Source organism: Carassius carassius, chromosome 37, assembly GCF_963082965.1.
Source record: "Carassius carassius chromosome 37, fCarCar2.1, whole genome shotgun sequence".
Taxonomy (NCBI): domain Eukaryota; kingdom Metazoa; phylum Chordata; class Actinopteri; order Cypriniformes; family Cyprinidae; genus Carassius; species Carassius carassius.
The window spans coordinates 15,540,658-15,562,141 of record NC_081791.1 but is presented as its reverse complement, the minus strand read 5'-3'; the positions used below and the strand labels follow the sequence as shown (position 1 = coordinate 15,562,141).

Genomic DNA, 21,484 nt, shown 5'->3' with positions numbered 1-21,484 from the left:
TGAGAGCTCATTGACGGCCTCCCTGGCCGTGACAGGATAGGACGAGAGCTCTGAGATGTGACGAGGCTCTGGGAGTTCGGCTGAGATGTGACGAGGCTCTGGTAGATCTGTGGTGATTTGATTGGGTTCATGAAGATCAGCTGTTTCTTGACTGTGCCCGTGAAGATCGTTGGTGACTTGACTTGGTTCCTGAGGATCAACTGTGATTTGAGTTAGTTCATGAAGATCAACGGTGACTTGACTTTGCTCATGAAGATCAACGGTGACTTGACTTGGTTCCTGAAGATCAACGGTGACTTGACTTGGTTCCTGAAGATCAACGGTGACTTGACTTGGTTCCTGAGGATCAACTGTGATGTATTATTTTTTTGTGAATTTATTGCATCACCAAATGTATCCTTTACAGTGAATGGGTGCCATCAGAATGAGAGTCCAAAGAGCTGATAAAGCTTGGTTAAATTAGTGCTCCAGTATTGCTGCCCACGGAATTTTGTTTAAAATACATTTTTGTGCAGTTCCCATTCATCTGCACAGCATTAATTCATCAAATGATGATTATTATAAGAGCATCATAACTGGGCATATATCCAGAAGTAAAGTGTAGACCTAGCACATTTTGAGGTTTTAAGAGCCAGCTGAGGTATTTCTGCAACTCAGCACTCAGAACTGTCTGCAAAATGTGGTGTTTTGACATAGAAAACATCAAGCTTTTGGGCATGTTTGACGTTACTTTTTCATAATTCATTTACTGTATAGGGTGCAACAAAACAAACAGCATGTGCAAATAAAAGATTCTTTTAGTAGTTGTAATTGATTTTTGGTAGACTTCCTGCTATACTAAGTGTTAACAAGCTCCTAGAAGCATCAGTTGAGGCTCACTGTGGAGATTGTTTATACATTCTTGAGATGAGCTCTTAGTTGTGTTTACTGACGGTTGTGTCTGACTGCATGTGACCGTACCGTCACTGGGCTGATATTTCAGGTTCCTGCTGTGGGAGGCACTGAAAATATGAGATTATTTAGTCATTTTATTTTTGTTTGTTTATTTTTTGCTGAATGCACACAGTCAACATAAAATGTGTGACACAGTAAACTTTAATGCATTTACCAAGCCCCCCCCCCATTCTTTCTAATGAATAAATCTGTAATTGGAAAAGTGTTGAAAAAGAACCTTTTAGTGATCAGTCCTTACTTTTCATTGTATCTAAATAACATTTTTCTAGTGTAAAGATAATTTTTTATGATAGAATGACCATGGAACCATCACTGCCAATAAAGAACCTTTTTATTTTTTATATTTTTAACAGTTCAAAAGTTTTGAAAGAAATTGTTTAGCTCACGAATGACACATAAAATTTTAGCAAATGTGACCGCAAGTATAATGTAAAAAAAATATCTATTTCAAATAAATGCTGTTTTCTTTTTACTGTGGTTTTCTTGGATCTCGCCAATGCCTTTGGGTCAGTACCGCATGAAATTCTGTGGACTGCATTCAAGTTCTTCCAAGTCCCATAGGGTCTATTTCCAGGATCTTCAATGCTGTGTGACAGTACAGGCCAGTACAACTGCCTGGCAGCACCTCGAGATAAGCATAATCTCTCCACTGGCGTTTACAATGGCGATGGAGCTCATTATTCGAGCATCCCGATGGGTGGTAGGAGGGGAGCGGTTGAAGAGCGGAATGCGTCTTCCTCCAATCAGGGCGTACATGGACGACATGACAACAATAACAACAACAAATGCATGCACCAAACTCCTGTTGGATAAACTCCAAGAAAACATCAAATGGGCAAGAATGGAGATTAAACCCAGCAAATCCCGCAGTATCTCCATTGTCAAGGGCCAGCTTACCAATGAGAGGTTCCAGGTCAACAACGAGCCAATACCAACAGTTCTGGAGAAGCCCATCAAAAGCCTCGCCCGCTGGTATAGTGCAGAACTCAAAGACTCGAAGCAGGTGGAGCAACTCAGGCAGGATACAATCAGCGGCCTCAAGAAGATCAACAACACTGCTCTCCCAGGGAAGGTGAAGCTGTGGTGCTCTCAGTTTGGGCTGCTGCCCCGTCTCATGTGGCCAATTTCTATCTATGAGGTCACGCTATCCCATGCCATTCGACTGGAGAGATTAGTGAATGCACAAGTGAGGAAGTACCTTGGACTGCCGAGATGCCTTACCAGCATTGGGCTGTATGCCAATGGAGCCCTCTCCCTGCCAATCTCAAGCCTGGTGGAGGAGTACAAATGTGCCAAATCAAGGCTGGAAATGACTCTCACAGAATCCCGGGATCCAGTCGTCAGAGTTGCTGCTCCTACCCTAGCAACGGGGAGGAAATGGAAGCCGTCGGCAGCGGTTGTGGCGGCAAAGGCTGCCCTCAGACACCGGGATATAGTGGGGCATGTCCAACATGGCAGAGGGGGCCTTGGATTGGAAGCAGCAACACCCACATGACAAAAGGCTACTCCAACCGAACGGCGGCACATGGTGGTGGAGGAGGTGCGCCACCAGGAGGAAGCAGCCAGGAGTGCCAAGGCTGTCTCCCAAGCCCAGCAAGGCCGCTGGATGAAGTGGGATGGCGTGGAGAGGAGAAAAATCACATGGAGTGAGATGTGGGGTATGGAGGCTAATAGGCTAAGGTACATCATCAGGGCCACATATGACGTCCTGCCCTACCCAAACAAACTACATCTCTGGTATGGAGGGGACCCAGCCTGTCCCCTGGGTGCAGCCCCAGCAACCCTCAAACACATCCTGGTGGGTTGCAAGACAAGCCTAACTCAAGGAAGGTACACCTGGCGCCACAACCAAGTGCTGAGGTGTTTGGCTGCCGAACTTGAGAACAAGAGGGTAACCACCAACGCCACGCCTCTAAATGCCCAAACTACCATCCCACAGAGAACAACCTTCATGCGGGAAGGGGAGAAACAGTGGACTAAGCCATCACTCCCAGACTCTGGCCCACTGAACGCAGGCCGGGGATTGGGAAATGCGGGTAGACCTTAACCAGAGGCTCACCTTCCCACCCGAAATTGCAGCAACCAAGCTGCGCCCAGACCTTGTCCTTTGGTCAAGTCCTGCCGGTGTGTCTTCATCGTTGAAATGACTGTCCCATGGGAGGATGCCATCGACGAGGCATTCGAGCGGAAGAGGCTGCGATATGCCAACTTAGCAGCTGAAGCAGAGGGGCGGGGCTGGAATGTGAAGGTGTGGCCAGTGGAGGTGGGATGCAGAGGTTTTGTAGCCAGCTCTACCACAAGGCTCTTGAAGGAAGTAGGGATCGGAGGGCAATCAAAGAACTTGCCACTGCAGCGGAACGGAGCAGTCACTGGCTGTGGCTGAAACGTATGGGCGCAACATGGGCTGCCAAATGGTCGCATGGTGCCACCACCGTGCGACACACACCCGGGTCTGATGTACCCGTGGTGGGCCAACCCCGGCAGAGGGTGTCTTGTGATAAGTGGCCGAAACACCCAATGAGGTAGGTCACACAACTGAAGATGTGTCGCACTGATGGCACCATGAGATCTGTGCCAAATTTCACCCCACCCAAGATGACATCCCCATTCAATTGTTGTGCTGAAAGTTAGGGATCTTTAACAACCAGTCCTACTAAGAATCAAAGAATCCTGACAAATAGGGATGTAACAATTCACTTAACTCACAATTCGATTCACGATTTTGATTTCACGATTTGATTTTCTCACAATTTGTTAAAAACAAATTTAGGTTTAAGACATTATATAGTAAATAAAAAGGTGTCATTTTATTAGGCTATTGCTGAACTTTTTTTGTGAAATTAAAATATAACAAAACTAAATTGAAATTTTAAAACAAACCCCAAATCAAATAAGAAAGTTACTCAAATAAAATAAATCGCTCCGTATAAACAAACTAAGGCTTTGTCTGTGCTCTTTCCATTTAAAATTAGAGGCAACCACTGTATTTTAATCATGATCCAAACAAAGGTGCAACGTACATGCAGCATGAGCAGTTTTTTATTTAATTTAGACTGTATAATTTCAAAATTAAGTTCAGAGTGCACGTTTGCGTACCGACATGGTTGATAGCTGTTAATGCACAATTACCAGTTTAGATCGACAAACTGTACTGTATAAGATTTCTATTTGAACTGAAAGCATAAATCTAGGCTACCCGCTACTGTTTTCAAAGCACAATGCAAAACTGTGACATTTCTTTTACTGACGCTCTACAGATGACAGTGATAAACCCGAATGCGCATGTACTTACTTGCCGGCAACCGCCAAAATAAAAGCTTGCTGATTTTCAGCTTGAAAATGATGAAATTTCAAATTAAATGAATAATAATAATAATAATAGCATTTTTTTTTTTTTAAGTTTACTATAAAATATTTTTTTTATATTAGTTATATTATATAGTTTATTAATTTATAATAAAAATAAATAAATAAATTGTAATAATATTATCACAATTATTAATTAGTTTTTTATAGTTATATTTGATGGGTCTCACTATGTGCCGTTTGAGGACCAAACCAGATCTCCAGGTTCTCATATGAGAACCAGGCTGAAAAAGTTGTGTGTACCCCTGACTATATAGATATATGTATATATGTGTATATATATATATATATATATATATATATATATATATATATATATATATATATACATATATATATATATTTATATATACATATATAAATGTGTCTGTATATAATAAAGCCACAATACCAACTACCAAGAGGGCTTGGGCGTTGTGACGTCATTACTTGGCATGGCCGCCATGTTGATGGCCTCCTTTACTGCTACTCGGACTACTGCGCAGTGTTTAGAGTACTCCCTCTCAGCCGTGTGTCTTAATTTGATTAATTAAAAATCTATTTCAACCATGGTAAACCGTTGCTGTATTATGGGGTGTAATAGCGCAGCACATAATCGCCATGAGGAAATTTTTTTTGAATGGATTAACTTTCCACCGCTTTCCTGCTTGGAGGCGCGACAACGGAGACTATAACATCTGAATATTAATTTATATAGCTTAAGTCAACATTGAACATAAGGGAAATTTCCCGGCTTACTAATCTAAAATACGGGAAAATTTCAACATTCATCTTTCTGTTGCTCTCCCTCTGCTGACAGCAAAAATTCGTAACGTTACTACAAAACTGCTGCATTAACTAAGCGAGTTGTGAAGCTAGGTCTGACGTGACTTTGCTTACAGATTGGCATGAAATCGTGCTCTCACAACAACCACACTATCTAAAAAGACCAGCATCGTGCTAAGGTTGCTTTCAAGTTAGCCAAACAATGCTTTGAAAACATCTGTTTCGCTGGAAGGGCAAGGGTGTAACAACAGGACAACAGCACAGAGACTGACAGGTCTGATGGAAGGGCTCACAGGATATTTTACAGGAAAATACTAAAATGGGAAGACAGCGGGAAAAGAGCTCAAATACATGAGAACCCCGGAAAAAAAGCTACTAACTACACTTTTGAAACATATAGTTAAAAGTACATGTGTGTATGATTGTTAGCACTAACGGTTACTAAACTAGCAGCTAGGTGTAGCGCAGCTTACCTTTGTCCGGATTACTGTATAGTGTTTGCCGGCTTTATGATCTGCAACTCCTGAACCTATCCATTTGTGAACTGTACATGAGACTCCAATGACATGTAGCTTCGGAACTGTTCTGAAGTGTAGTTGCTCATAAAACAAACAAGGTAGCCGAGGATTTCTGTAATGCAAAAGTGCGGAGCAAGTCGTCGTCGGTGCTCCACTCTTTGTTGGGAATTTCATATGGATCCAAACCGTTAATAGTGCCGATTTTGTCCACATAACCATCCCTGGCATCCCTATTTAGTGTATCCATTTAAATCCCACAACCTTTTCAGTTGTGGGATTTTAACATATTTTCTCTTTCTCCAAACTGTATGTTTACATTCGCAAGGCCATCAACATGGCCACCACGTCCCAGAATGCAACGCGGCGCCCAAGCCCTATAGGAGGTTTCCGGCTGAACTGAACTGTTTCCGTGTACAACTGTTGGTGCAGGCTACATTAAAGTGATTATTACGTTTTGAATCTGGATATTTTTCTTACAAAAATGCATCGATTTGCCACAGGAGGCCTTTGTTCGCCCTCCAGAGCCGTGTGAGACACTTTTTTTATGGATGGATATGAAAGCTCAAAGACATTTTTTAATATAACTCAGACTGGATTCATCTGAAAGAAGAAAGTTATATACACCGAGGATGCCCCTGGGGTGAGTAAAAAGAAACATAATTTAAATTTTTGGTTGAACTAACCCTTTAATGTAGAGTAACTGTTAGCTTAGCTCACTACATAACAAGTAGCTTGCCCAACATTGCATAAAACATATCTGAATGAAAGAGCAGGACAAGCTAAATGAGACGCAGATTCACTCTCTGCCAGACGAGCTAAATGAGGTGGCGCTTATGAACAGCAGTGATACAGTGTTTCCTGGGTTACCACTGTAAAACAAAGAAGAGCTGCGCTTATGAACACTACTTTAGTATGCATCGTTCAGAGGCAAGCCGAAAATAACATGCCATGTAAACTTTTCTAAAGACAGTCAGTTCCCCTCAGAGATACATTCATATAAACTACCACTCCAATTGTATCGTGATTTGTTTGGCATTTCAACCGAATGAAGACTGCAGTAATGATGCTGAAAATTCAGCTTTACCATCACAAAAACAAATTATATATTTTAAAATAGAAAACAGTTATTTTAAAGTGTTTAATTTCACAGTTTTACTTTTTTTACTAAATTAATGTCAAATGAATGTTGCCTTGGTAAAAGAAAAAAATATATATTTTCAAAGTCTTACAAACCCTGAACTTTTGAACAGTTGTGTATATACCTGGCTTTTTATTTTAGAAAGAGGGTCCCCTACAAGGGGAAGATCATATTTGGGGGTCCTTAGCAAAGTTTGAAATCCTAAACAAATTGAAGGACAGGACTGAGTTGTCAGTTTATTGTATATAATAGCAAAATGTGTGTTTGGTTGGAGAGTAAACTCCTCAAACAATTATGCTACTTCTTTTGAAGGCTTCATAAGAAGCATGGATGCTCAAGGAAAAAGCTCATTACCTTAGTAACTCCTTAAATTTTTCATTCACCTTGATATATAGATGACGGGCAGTATAGCACAGATGAGCTAAGTCCTTCACCCCCATTAAACAAGTAAACTCCCCTGTGTGAATCCTGAGATGAGTTCAGCAGGTTGACGCGGCACCTCTAATGGATATTAATGTCTCTCCAAACGCCTGCTTTGCCAAGGAGGGTTATAGACACATCTGTGGTCTCAAGTTGGCCAAGAAAATTGTTGGAGAGGGCTTACAAAAGACTGCATCCATATCTTATACTGCATGAAATTATGTCTCTTAATGAAAAAGGTCCATGATGTCTCTGCATTGTCTGAGGAAGAATGGACCTTTTTCTTTCCTGCAGATTTAATTTCCTAACTGTCAACTGCTGTGATCTTAAGCTATGGTTTTTCGGCTGAGCAACTTGTTTATGAAGCGATGAAGTGTGTGCAGATGGAATTGTATAGTGTAAGCTTGATTCATCCTACTGATTGATAGAGATACAAAAAGTTTTACCATGAAAGCTACAAAATACAGCATACTTGAGGATCAGTCATTGCAACTGTGCTGTGGCTTAGCTGTCATGTTTTAAAAAAAAATTATTGTCGGTTGAGTTATGGAACTATTGATGTTTCCATGTTTTTTTTTTTTTGAATGAATGAATGAATGAATGAATAAATCATTTTAAGTAAACGATTCATTCTCATTTAGTCACTATGCACTGACTCATAAGTCTCTCCTTTTTAAACATGTAACTACTTTGGTGGTTTTTCCTACCCTAAAAGGCTGACTGTATCAGGAGTAGAAATGTGCCAGTATTCTGTAATGCGATTTATCACGGTAATTAATATGAAAGATATTGTTATCGTGGGCACTTATAAGTACCGTGAATAATTATATATTACAAATTATTCAGAATTTGGAATGCATTTTAAGAATACTATTCCCATTAAACTGGTCAAAATGCACAACACCGTTGTATGCTGCTTGAATGAGCGTGTGCTCTGATGTAAACAAGAACGCATGAGAAGCACATGGGGGAACGCATGAGAGAAGCGCTGAATGAAAGCACATTCACTCTCTGACAGCAGATGGCGCTAAACTGCAGACAATGCAGCCCTTACCCTGAAAACCCCATAAATAAAGCAGCTGCACTAATTTCTAAAACATATTTAAATTATTTTAAATAGCCATTCAGATTAGTGAATTTGCTGTGTGTGTTCATCACAGCGCCAAATTCTTAAATATTTAGACTTAATAGGCTATTCATTTTCAAACTTTTTTTTTTCATTTTAATCTGGACTACAACATGCCCCAAATATTGTTTGAAAGTGTTTTGATTCTTTATTGTTCTTTCACAGTTTACATTAGAGCTTCATTAGTTAACATTAGTTAATTCATTGGTTAACATAAACTGGCAATAAGGGATAAACAGTGATAAAAGCATTATCAATTAATCGCAACAGGAAAGTTTGATACCGGCATATCCCTAATCACAAGCAAGTAGCATTTGAGTGTGGACTGTGAAAGACCATTTCATTGGTTGGACCTACTGAAGGAATGCACTAAATGAGCCTGTGTTTCGAGTCTGAACAAGACTCTGGGTGGAAACACTTAACAAATTAGGACATCTCATTAGTAAGTGAAATGGACAAATTAGGACGTGTTGTTTGTTAATGAGTTGGCATTTTCGAGCTTAAACAAGTCTCGATTTGGAATGAACGAGAATCGGCTGAATGAAAGGGGGTTCATTGTTCATTAAGTGCGAAATATGAATCAATCTCAGGTGGAAGAATTATCCTAGTTATTTACATGATACACAAAGTAAATGATTCAAGGATGTTTTTAAAGTCTAGTTCATTTATTTAGGCTATTTTGTCATTTTCTATATAGAATTCCATGTAACCATAAGACACTCTTATGTGAATGATTCTGTGTTTTTGAAAGATTCTGTTGAGTCAGTTATTTATTTAATGAGTCAGTAAGACTCAATTAGTCACTACCTACTGGTAATGCAGAACTCCAGAATGCGACCACCATTTTTTCTGCCTTTGCGACTAATTTTGTCAGCAGTCGCACTGGCGCGACCACCGCGTTGTTCAACTCATAAGCACTGCCATTTCTGTTGCATTTGAGGAGCATCAAACGGCAAATCAAATTTTTTTTTTTTAATGTTAACCACTTTTGATTCCATATAACTATAAACTATGGTATAAGTTCATCAGCATGCATCAATAAACCCCATGTTGTAGCTCAAAATAAATAAATAAATAAATATTGCGACCAAATCATGTGCTAGTGTGACCAACTGAGAAAGTTAGTTGCAAAAGAGCAACCAGTGGGATGAATGAGTCTGGAGCCCTGTAAAGATGTAATGTAAAGGGGCAGTCACAAATTTCTGCATAAAATTCTCAGTGTGCACTATCAATAGTAAATTGATGTATGAAGCACTTCTCACACATAAATCACTTTCCTGAGTTTGCAGGTACCTATTGAAAACCACTGGATTTCACCAAGCAGCTAACAATGTGACTGCACCTTAAGACTCACTTAACACATAAGTTAAATTATTTGTTTGATTCATTTCACCGTTTTGTTCATTATATTACAACGATTTGTTCAGTGAATCCAAATCACCACCACTCATTACATCTCCAAACGGAATTGCAAAAATGACTGGTTTTCAAACAGGTTTCCCAAACACTCCCCTCATCTTCCATTGGTCAGCCAAACAGATAGGCTGCCCCAAAAACTCATGCCATTGGATGAGGAATACTGGGCTGGTCTAGATTCTCAAACAAACCGTTTGTACTTTGAGAGAATCAACCTATGAATGCCTTAGTTATAGTTTTCTCCGCATTTTAAGACAATAAGGAAGAAAGTACCTTAACATTGAGAAACTTACACACCTTCACATTAGTGAGTTGGTGTTTAAGAGGCAAGAAAATGTCATTCACCAAAGGATAAACTGTTATATTGAGGCAATAAATTGTTTACTGTGATTTCCCTGTTGTAAAATGTGCCTCATAAAAAAGCACAACTGCTCACAGGAATGAAGATAAACAGATCTGAAAGATTATTAAAAAAATGTACGGTGCCACAAAGGTCTTTAATCAATTTCTCACAGAATTCCATTAGCACCTACTTAAATACTCCAGTCATGTACAGTACACGGCCCACACATCTAATATGTCGGTGGGATATTGTTCTGCTGTCGTTCTCCTTCTCACATGGCACAGTCTCTATTGTGGAGCCCTGTGGTACCACATATTTAATTCCACTCCTGTACACTGTCACTCACACCCACTCTGCCTCATTCAACTGTAACCAACACCTCATTCACCGTGTCCACCGCTCTAACTCAGTCTGATGTGTGAGCGTGGAAGCCTTATATTCCTTCTGGCAGAAAGAGAATGTTCTGTCATCAATCATAGCCTGAAAGCGCCAGCCAAGAGTAATGTTTTACTGTCAAAGCCATTTGGGGTATTAGGCTAATAGAATGAGTTTCATTGTACTTCCTAGAACACACTTTGTTCTTGGTAAGTGTTGATTTCTTTGCACCTGCAGATGATATGCGACACGTATTACATTTACCCTCAGTCTTTGATTTATTCGCAGTTGGAGTCAGTAGGCTATTTCTGTGTGGTACAAACGTTTGTACAGTATTATTATGAGCATTGAGGTTATTTTGGCCGACGGGCAGACGTGGCAGCTGTTGATCAATTTGGTGCGAGCAAATAAAGGATGCTGTCTATCTTGCAGTCTGTGATTGGGAAATGATGCGAGTTTGGGTTTTGTTGAAATGCTGCATGAATTTAACATCATTCTGCAGTCGCATGACTGGATGGAGTAGTCTTCATTTTTAAGTGTATTCTAAATTATAAATATGGTAACATCCCGGTTCACCAGAGAGAGTTCCGGTTTCATGACGTACTGTATGTCCAGACTATTCACTAAAATGATTTTCCTGCTAGGATCAATAACTTTTAACAATTAAAGGGATAGTTCATCCAGAGATGTAAAATCTGACATTTACATGCTGATGTTACACTGAAAAAGATTTACAGGCATTAAAGTTTACAAAAAATATTAACTGTTGAACATTAATAATAAATGTTTCTTGAGCAGCAAATCAGCATAGAATGATTTCTGAAGGATTACATGCAATTGAAGACTGATTGCTGAAAATTCAGCTTTGCCATCATGGGAATAAATTATTTTTTTATTTAATTTTTTTACTGATTTTTAATGGTAGTGTACATAGACCATTAAATATGGCATGTAATGTGTGAGAACCAATGAGGCAGACATTAGATGATGTTTGATTTATCAGTCTTATTGATTCGTTTCATGAATCCTCTATATCCTTTTTAGAGCTTGAAAGTTTTGGCTATCTTCTCTGATATTGGTTGTGGTTCTCAACCAGATGACACTGAAGGGGGAAAACGTACTCGGTTACTAACGTAACCTCGGTTCCCTGAGATGAGGGAACGAGTACTGCGTAAGCTAGCTTACGCTATGGGAAAAGGTCCCCTTTTCTCGAGAATATGAAGCCAAAAATTATCCTTAATTTTTAAATAATGTAAAACGCAGTGCTGCAGCACAGCAGACCCAAGCGAAGCGGCTCGCGCGCTTATTGGCTGTGCTGCGGCAACTGCAGCAACCTATGGTGAGGCGGCGAGAGTAACGAACCAATGGGGGCGCTTCGCGCCCATTGGACGTCAGAGCGCGCCAAAATAGGCGTGGCTGGAACTATATAAGCCACCGCTTCACCATAGGGATCAGGTTTTAAATCGACTGAAGCGATCACCCGGTCCGAGCACAAAGCACGGCAGGTTACGCAGTACTCGTTCCCTCATCTCAGGGAACCGAGGTTACGTTAGTAACCGAGTACGTTCCCTTTCGAGAGTACTCTCGTACTGCGTAAGCTAGCTTACGCTATGGGAACACAATGTAAAACGCCGTGCGTGCTCGAGAACTTCGACCTGTCACAGCCCGAGGCGAGAGCTCGGGGCTTTATAGCAGGAGAAATTAATATAAGCTTTATATAGGGAACGAAAAAAGGGGGACGTGATAAGGCTTAGCACGTCTATATAGAAAGTACCCTGGCCTGCAGGGCAGGGACTTGCAGATTATAGAATCTAATAAATGTGGACGGAGAGGCCCAGCCTGCTGCCGCACAGATATCATCCAGTGGTATCCCGCAGGACCACGCCCATGACGAGGCCATACCTCGGGTGGAATGGGCTCTGATGCCGAACGGGCAGTGAAGGCCCTTAGATTTGTAAGCCAGCGAGATAGTGTCTACTATCCATCGCGATAGGCTTTGCTTCGTGGTGGCGAGACCTCGGGTGCGCCCACCAAAGCATATGAAGAGCTGGTCCGACCTCCTGAATAAGGCGGAGCGCGCAATATAGGTTTTAAGAGCCCTGACGGGGCAGATGAAGCTCGCGTTGCTTTCGTCGCTTTGCGAGGAAAGGGCTGACAGCGAGATGACCTGCGCTCTGAACGGTGTTGAGAGCACCTTGGGGACATAGCCGTGTCTTGGTCTGAGAATGACTCTGGAGTCATTAGGCCCAAACTCGAGACAGTCAGCGCTTACAGATAGTGCATGTAAATCCCCCACTCGCTTGACTGAGGCCAGAGCCAGTAGAAAAGCGGTTTTGAACGAAAGAAGCTTCATATCGACAGACTGAAGCGGTTCAAAAGGGGGGCCCTTTAAGGCCTCTAGGACCGTAGACAGGTCCCAGGAAGGGATTGAAGGGGGTCGGGGAGGGTTCATCCGACGAGCTCCCTTAAGGAAACGAATGACCAGTTCGTTTTTTCCCAGTGATAGGCCGGCCACCGGAGCATGAGAAGCTGCAATGGCTGCCACATACACTTTGAGCGTAGACGGGGATCTGCCCGCATCTAAACGCTCCTGTAGGAAGGAGAGTATCTCCGTCACGTCACATAAGTGAGGGTCTAGGTTCCGTGTCCCGCACCAGGTGGAGAACACTGACCATTTCTGCGCATATAGGCGCCTGGTTGAGGGCGCTCTGGCTTCCGTAATGGTCTTTAACACTCCCTCAGGGAGGTTCCCGGGTACCCGTAGAGGGGCCATACATGAAGGGCCCAAAGTTCGGGGTGGGGATGCCAGAGCGCGCCCTTCAGCTGCGTGAGGAGATCTTTCCGCAGCGGTATTGGCCATGGGGCTGTACTGGACAGCTGCATCAGCTCGGAGAACCAAGGTTGGGTCGTCCAGAGTGGGGCTACTAGCAGCATAGCACATCTGCTCTTCCTGACCCGATCGATGACCTGCGGTAGCATCGCGACCGGTGGGAAGGCATAAAGCGGGCGTCTGGGCCAATCGAGGGCCAGCGCGTCCCTGCTCTTTGAAAAATATATTGGGCAATGAGCGTTGTCTTCTGAGGCGAAGAGGTCGACCTCTGCCCTGCCGAAGATGCTCCACATCAACTGAACCGTCTGTGGGTGAAGAGACCACTCCCCAGGGGGAACATTCGCCCTGGAAAGCATGTCCGGGCCCCGGTTCAGGATGCCAGGTACATGCGCTGCCTTTAGCGAGCGCAGATTGTAATGTGCCCATGTCAGAAGACGTTCGGTCAGGGTGTGCAAGGTTTCTGACCTGACACCACCCTGGCGATTTATGTAGGCCACCACTGACATGCTGTCTGATCTGACCAGAACGTGGTGGCCCTTTAAAAATGGGAGGAAAGCTTTCAGGGATAGTTCGACCGCTATCATCTCCAGACAGTTTATGTGTAACAGTCGCTCCGGGCTCGACCAGAGGCCGGAGGCAGACCTGCCCTCGTACAGGGCGCCCCAACCGAGGTTGGATGCATCTGTCGAGACTACTTTCCATTTCGAGACAGCGCCCGTGCTTACGCCTAACTGATACCAGTTGGCTATTTTCCAAGGGGCCAGAGCTGTGATGCAGCCGTGGGTCACCCTGATGCGCACGCGGCCGGAAATCCAGGTGCGCGCTGGAACACGGTCTCTCAGCCAGCGCTGTAGTGGGCGCATGCGCAGCAGGCCCAGTTTGAGAACCGCAGAGGCTGATTCCATCAGACCTAGCATTTCCTGAAATCGTTTGAGCGGGTAAAGAGACCCGGCTTTGAACGACACGGCTAAATGCTGAATAGTGAGAGCGCGCTGTGACGTCAGACGCGCTGTACATGTCACAGAGTCTATGTCTATCCCCAAAAAGGAAATCCTCTGGCTGGGAGACAGAGCGCTCTTGACTGTGTTGATCGTGAGACCCAGGCATTCTAAATGGCTGAGGATCCAGGATCTGTGTGTCGTCAGTAGTTCCTCGGAATGGGCTAAAACTAGCCAGTCGTCGAGGTAGTTCAATACTCGCACTCCCCGCATTCTCAGGGGTGCGAGAGCGGCATCCATGCACCGTGTAAACGTACGGGGCGCTACGGAGAGGCCGAATGGAAGAACCATGTACTGATAAGTCTGCCCCTCGAAGGCGAATCTCAAGAATGGCCTGTGATGGGGTGCTATTTGAATGTGAAAATAAGCGTCTTTCAGATCCACTGAGAAAAACCAATCCCTCGGGCGAATTTGCGCGAGTATTTGTTTGGTAGTTAACATTTTGAACGATCGCGTCATAAGCGCTTTGTTCAAACGTCTGAGATCTAGGATGGGTCTGAGACCGCCATCCTTTTTTGGTACGAGGAAGTAGCGGCTGTAAAAGCCTGACTCGCGCTGCGCGGGGGGACAGTTTCTATCGCCCCTTTTGCAAGAAGGTTTATCAGTTCGGCGCGAAGGACGTGTGTCATTTCGCTTTTCACTTTCGTTTCGACCACGGCGCGAAAGCGCGGCGGTCTGCGAGCGAACTGGAGCGAGTAACCTCGTTTTATTATATTAAAAACCCAATTTGATATGCCGGGGATGGCCTGCCATGCAGCGGCTCGTGCGGCTATGGGTTGAATGTGCTTCGGGCACTGGCCGCCTGTTATAAGGGGACCAGTAGCTCGAGTATGCTGTGCTTGTGACACTGTGGTGACAGCGCTTATTTGTAGGGTTGCGCACTGAGAAGTGGGCACGCGCGCTACATTTAGAGCACCTCCGGCGCGAGCGGGAAGGTGGGCATGAAAGGAGACCCGAGTGAGTCTTTGTGACACTTGGGGGAGTGTGTATACATGTAGGGGTGCGTACTGTGTAGTGGGCACACTGCCTACATAGAAAAAGCTCTTTTTGTGCTTTATTGAGGTCGCCGTGAAAACGGCGTTTGTGTGCAGGCGTGCGTGCATTGTAACAGGCTCGTTTACTGCAGTATAGACATCTCCAACCGCCTTTAGTGAGGGGATTGGAGGAAGCATGTGAGGTTTCTTGTGTGGTGGTCCGGCCGCAGCGGGACTTAACCACGGTCTTTTCAGCCCGAAGGTCAGGAGGGCTTCGGAGGCTCGGGGTTCAGCACAATCCTGGGCCGAGGTCCCCGTCTCTCTGGCGGTTTGCGGCTCGTAGAGCGAGAGCGGTGCTGGGTTTTGGTCGCTGGGCGAGACTGTAAGTCTGGCTGCGATGGCTTCGAGGTCTGAGGGGGCGGCGCATTTCTACGGCGTCCCGCAGCAGAGCTAGAGCGTTTCGGCATGAAGTTTCTCATTGCCTGTGACGTTTTCTGAGCCTCAGTGAAGCGTTCAGCGAAACCCTTAACCGACTGGCCAAAGAGGCCGGAACCAGTAGCTCGAGTATGCGAGATAGGAGAGAAGGCGAGATAGGAGAGTCGAGAAAGGCGGATTTGTCGGCGTCTTTCATCTCCGTGAGCGTGAGCCAGAGGTGTCGCTCTAAAACAGCGAGGCTTGCCATGCTTCGGCCGATCGCTTGTGCTGTGGTCTTTGTCGCACGCAGGGCTAGATCAGTAGCGCTGCGGAGATCTTTAAAGTCATAGGTATCTGGGGCAGACTCGTCCAGGTTACGGAGAAGTCTGGCCTGAAAAACCTGCAGCACAGCCATGGTGTGTAGAGCCGAAGCAGCTTGACCAGCGGAGGTGTAAGCTCGGCCAGCGAGAGCTGAGGTGGTGCGGCACGGCTTGGATGGATGCACAGGCTTCGACCGCCATCCAGCGGCTGAGGGCGGGCAGAGGTGTGCAGCAATAGCCTCCTCGAGAGGGGGGAGGCTCTCGTAACCGTGGTCTCGGGCGCCGTCGACAGAGGAGAGCGCTGACGAGACAGAAGTCTTCAAGCGTGCGGAGAATGGGGCTTTCCATAACTTCGTGAGTTCATTGTGAACTTCTGGGAAGAAGGGGGCGTTTCTTTGCAGAGGGGCCGAAGGGCGCCCCTGCAGGAACCATTCATCCAGCCTGCTTTTAGCGGGCTCGTCTGGAGGAGACCAGTCGAGCTGAAGGTCGCTGACAGCCCTTGTAAGCACGCGAGTAAGCTCCGCGTCGATATCGGCGCGTTGTCCGGTGCAGCTGGGTGCTGTAGAGGGGGGGGGGGGGGGGGTCCGCAATGGAGCCCTACCATTCCTCACTACTGGACGCGGCGAGAGAAAGGCTGTCGTGTCTGTCCTCTTCCGCCTCAGGCGCTCCGAAGGAGAAGGGGGCGCTGGTGAGCAGGGACTGGCGCTGCTCGTCCACGAAGAGGACAGGCGAAGGAGAGAGAGCGGGCGAGGCACGCGGGGAGTGTTCCGGCGTGAGCTCGCGTGTAGCAGTATGCTCAGGCATTCTCTGATCGCGCGTTTCTTACGCGGCACTTGAGAGAGAAGAGGCGGAGCGGGTGGAGCATCGTGGCTGGTTTGAGCTAATCGAGCCCGCAGGGTCGATATAGCCATGTTGTCGCACTCAGGGCAGTCTCTCAGCATGCTCGCGGCCCAGGCAGGAGACACAGATGATGTGGCGGTCCTCGCTGGGCAGAGGGCCTCGGCAGGAAGCGCAGGCCCGAGGCATTTGAAACAACGCCTCGAATTCTGGAGGAAAAAAGTGTGATGCAGCGGCAAACACACTAGCTTTGAAAAGGATATAGTCACACCGGATGGCGCAGCAGGAAGCGAGTGCTGAAGGCGGCGTCGAGATGAAGCACGAGCCGGCGTCCTCAGATCTGCGTTGCAGTGCTATCCCGCTGAGAGGCTTTTCGACGGCGTGTAGAGGCTTCTCCGGAGAAGACAGCGAAGTGCAGGTGAGATCGCTGAAGGAGATGAAATCTGATCCCTATGGTGAAGCGGTGGCTTATATAGTTCCAGCCACGCCTATTTTGGCGCGCTCTCACGTCCAATGGGCGCGAAGCGCCCCCATTGGTTCGTTACTCTCCGCCGCCTCACCATAGGTTGCTGCAGTTGCCGCAGCACAGCCAATAAGCGCGCGAGCCGCTTCGCTTGGGTCTGCTGTTCTGCAGCACTGCGTTTTACATTATTTAAAAATTAAGGATAATTTTTGGCTTCATATTCTCGAGAAAAGGGGACCTTTTCCCATAGCGTAAGCTAGCTTACGCAGTACGAGAGTACTCTCGAAAGGGAAAGCTTTTTTTTTCTTTTTTTTTTTCTTTTTTTTAATAATTTTTTTTTATTATGTTTTAAGTAGCACTTTTCATAATATGTATTGTTTTAAAGTTGCTTTAAAGAAATAATAAACATGATGTTTGCTATTTTAATACTTTCATTAAATCAGTTTGCAAGAACAGTTGCAAACAGTCAATAATATCACTCACTGGTTGCTGCTCCCAGTCTTACTCTCAATGCTGGAAGATTGTCATGTTAGCAAGCTGGAGTAATGCCCGAAAACACTTTATGAGTTTAATCATTTTATGACTTTTGATTTTAGTATGGTTATTTAATTAGCATTATTCAACTTTTTATTATTATTATTATTATTATTATACGAATTACGTTAATTACTATGAATTCCCACGTGGACATATATATTTTTTATATATATATTTTTGTTATTTACCGGTACTGTATATTTTATTCTTCATTTGAGAAAGAATTCTGAATAGCACAAGCATTTGCATTTTGTTTTCAGTAAAGGCAGCAGGGGGAAAAAAAGTGTGCTGTGATTTAACAAGGTCTTGTGCCATTCGGCTCTTTGTATGCCAAACAAAAGATTATCAGTGCGAGACCAAGCTTCAAAACTGCACAGGAGGCCCATCAGAAGTGATCATTGTGAGGGCTTTCACTTCCTACATTTCTCTTTGATTCCAAACAGAAATATAAAGATGGCTGTCTTATAAGAAAATGTGCTTAATGTGGGCAGACATGAATGAGTTAGAGTGATAATAATGAGCTCCAGACATTTATGTATGTGAAACATCTTAAAACATGCTTATCAAATAAATTCCTAAATGAATAATTCTGATTTGCCATTTTCTGCTGTCTCTTTTTATGTTTTTTAATGCAGCATGTCCATTTGGGTCCTTCAAAGCATCTCAAGGGGACCAGCAGTGTCTCCAGTGTCCCATCAACAGCCGCACTACCAGCGAGGGTGCAACCAACTGTGTGTGCCGCAGTGGATACTACCGTGCAGACTCTGACCCTCTACAGATGCCCTGTACCAGTATGTCATTCTCTTATGCTATTTTATGTCATTTATGGTGGTTTTGACTCTCCTTTTTGGAAATCAGACAGGCTTTGATGTGGTCCACACAAACATCTAGTCAATTTTGATTATCTTCAAAGGATTTTCTCAGTACAGATAAGAACTAAGGATGCATGATATTCCATATTGGTTCTGGTTATCGGACGGTATAAGTAGTTTTTAATTATGAGTACTTTCTGATAATAAGATGTATTTCTTCATTAATATTTAATTGTGCTGTTCATTAACTGTAACACTCTAATTACTCAGTTAAAGTCAATCATTAGAAAAATGTATAATTTAATTGTAAATCTCAACATTTCTTCATATGCTGTTATGTTCAGCTGTAAGATTTAAATAGATGAATTGTATTTTTTTACATAACAATATAGAAATTGAATATTCAAAATGTATCGATTATTGTGTATAAAATGAAAATAATGATCAACTTAGCAGACAGAGGTTTATTATTGGTGCACTTGTAGAAATGAAAAAATTAAGGGAAATGAATTAAATTATTTTACTAAAGCTACTATTTATTATTAATAATAATAATAATAATAATTTGAACACTGATATTGTTTTTGTTAATGATAAACTATATTGTAAAATAAGTTTTGTAATAACAACAAAAACAACATCAAAATACAATTGCTGTTATTAAATTCTTCAATAAGTAAATAATAATCATATATCATGACAAAATAGATTGTAAGCAGTTTATTAAGATACAATTTACCTTCAAGTCATTCTGTAATGCACCGGGGTTAAAATATACATATGAAATTAAAAGAAGTTTTAGAATTGAGTTTATACTATTTTCTATTTAGTATCAGGTTCAGTCACAAAGTAGCAGTCATTTTGACACCCCTACTTAAAGTGTAACTAAACCCCTGCTCAGACTCCACCCACTGACAATATTTGAAAAATGCTGAAAAGTGGGCAGATCACAGCGGAGATAGAGGGGACGAACCTAGGGCGGGGCTGAGCGAGTGCGGCGTGATCCGGAGACCCACAGTGACGGATTGATTGACAGCTGCTGTCAGAGACGCTAAAATGGAGAGTGACTGTAATGACGGAAGTAGCTTTGCAACAGAGCGATCATTTGAAGTAGAGGACTTTTCTCCCCCACTTTCACCTGAAGTGGAGGGTGTCGAGGTGTCTGTTCATATCAATTCGAGCCGCTGGCTCAAACTGCGGTCTTACCTCCCGCACCGCGTCGCTTTTCAGCGCGAGCTGTGTGGAGAAGCCCATTTCCACCTCCATTGCGTTGGAGAAGCAATCCCGTGTAAAATGCAGTTTGCACACTCGAGCTCTAGGCGGGAACTTGCGGTCTTCCAGGCCAAGTGCATGCAACCACTGGCGCTTAATTTTAAAGTCTGCCTGTAAACTATGCAGTCCAGCAGTGCTGTCGCAACTAGCAACACACCTACGTACCATCCTGACCACTGTACTAAATACAGATAAATCTACGCTAACTTGAAGATCTAAATAACTATATAATTGCTATGCTGAAAGATGCTATAATAGTCTATTCTGGTCATTACCAATACTCGCAATTCCAGCTCCTGCGTCCTGACTCACTACAGTGATTTTGATGGTTTTATACTGCCAAGGGCGTGGTAGCTCGTACCAAGGGGCGTGGTGAGCTGGAAACTGCTTACGTCACCTGCCACCGCAACATCCAATAGGAAAAATCAACTGCAGTAGCCACCGTTCAACCTGAAGAGGGCAGCACTCAGACGTTTTTACACCATATATTGTAGAATTAAAACACTTTATACTCAAATGTCAAAAAAGTTACTCGAATCAATGAACAGCACTAATAAAGCCCCATTCTTACAGATCATTCACTAAAAAAAGTTGGTTTAGGGTTTAGTTACTCTTTAAAAACATCATTTACATCAGCACTGGAGACTCGTTTTGTACACATTCTTGAAGTCTTTTTGTCTTTTCATTTTTCCATGAGGTTGCCCTTTTTAGAGCTTCAGTTAAGTGCAGCAAAAAGAAAATGAGTGTGCAACTCACTGAACATTCATTCAGTGCTGTAACTCAGTGAGCAGCGAGATTGGCCCGATGGGATTTGCATAATGCTCTGTTCTTTTGGGGAGGCTGGGCCTGTGTGAATGCTGGAGTAGTGCTCTATGCTGTCAGTAATCTGAACTGCTGCACTGGGTCCAGAATAGAGGGAGGAGAACATTCTTCCCTTTCACTCTTGTTTTACATTACAATGAACCACTTCTCTTTTCATCTCTTGTCATTATGAATTTATTACTTTAATGTGGCTTGTTAGAAAGCGGAGATTACTTTGATCCAGTTTCTTTTTTAAAAAGAGCAGTGATAATAGGCTAATGAATAAGTGAAAATCAGATCATAAAGACACAAGACAGAGCAGTAAGAATGTGCTCGAGTCAGCAGCCCAGCAGAATATGAGGGGGGGGGGGGGGCCATGTGTAGAGTTACTTTACATCACATAGGCCTAATTTAGGGACAATTTACTGTAGGTGGGGTATTGTTGTGACTTGATAATGAGATTACATTTTATGGGGGTCACTCGGGCTGCCTAATATTGGAAAAAACTCACATTGCAATATTTTGTTTTTCTGCAATATATATTGTGATCTGAGAAAAAAAAAAAAATTACCTGAATAGCTCTATAAAAATCAATTATTGGTGTGTTTTTGTAGGTGAGTAAATCAGTATAAATATTAACAAATTGCAAGCATAGATAAATATAACAGAACAAAGATGCTAATTAAATGAACAGCATTTTTCAGGTAAGTCTAACAGTATTCAGGTACAGAAACTAATAAATCAATTGTAAAATAACACTGCGGAGTCTTCACTGTATAAATTAAATCTAATAATTTTGTTAATG

General features: G+C 43.5%; 1 protein-coding gene across 2 annotated transcripts in view; it reads left to right on the top strand.

Moving 5' to 3' along the window:
• Positions 1–21,484, top strand: part of LOC132118159 (ephrin type-B receptor 2-like) — a 76,235-nt gene that overhangs the window by 36,019 nt on the left and 18,732 nt on the right. For both annotated transcript variants that reach the window (XM_059527765.1, XM_059527764.1), the window contains exon 4: positions 18,430–18,585. In XM_059527765.1, the coding sequence (XP_059383748.1) occupies positions 18,430–18,585 (156 nt within the window). The remainder of the gene's footprint in view (positions 1–18,429; positions 18,586–21,484) is intronic.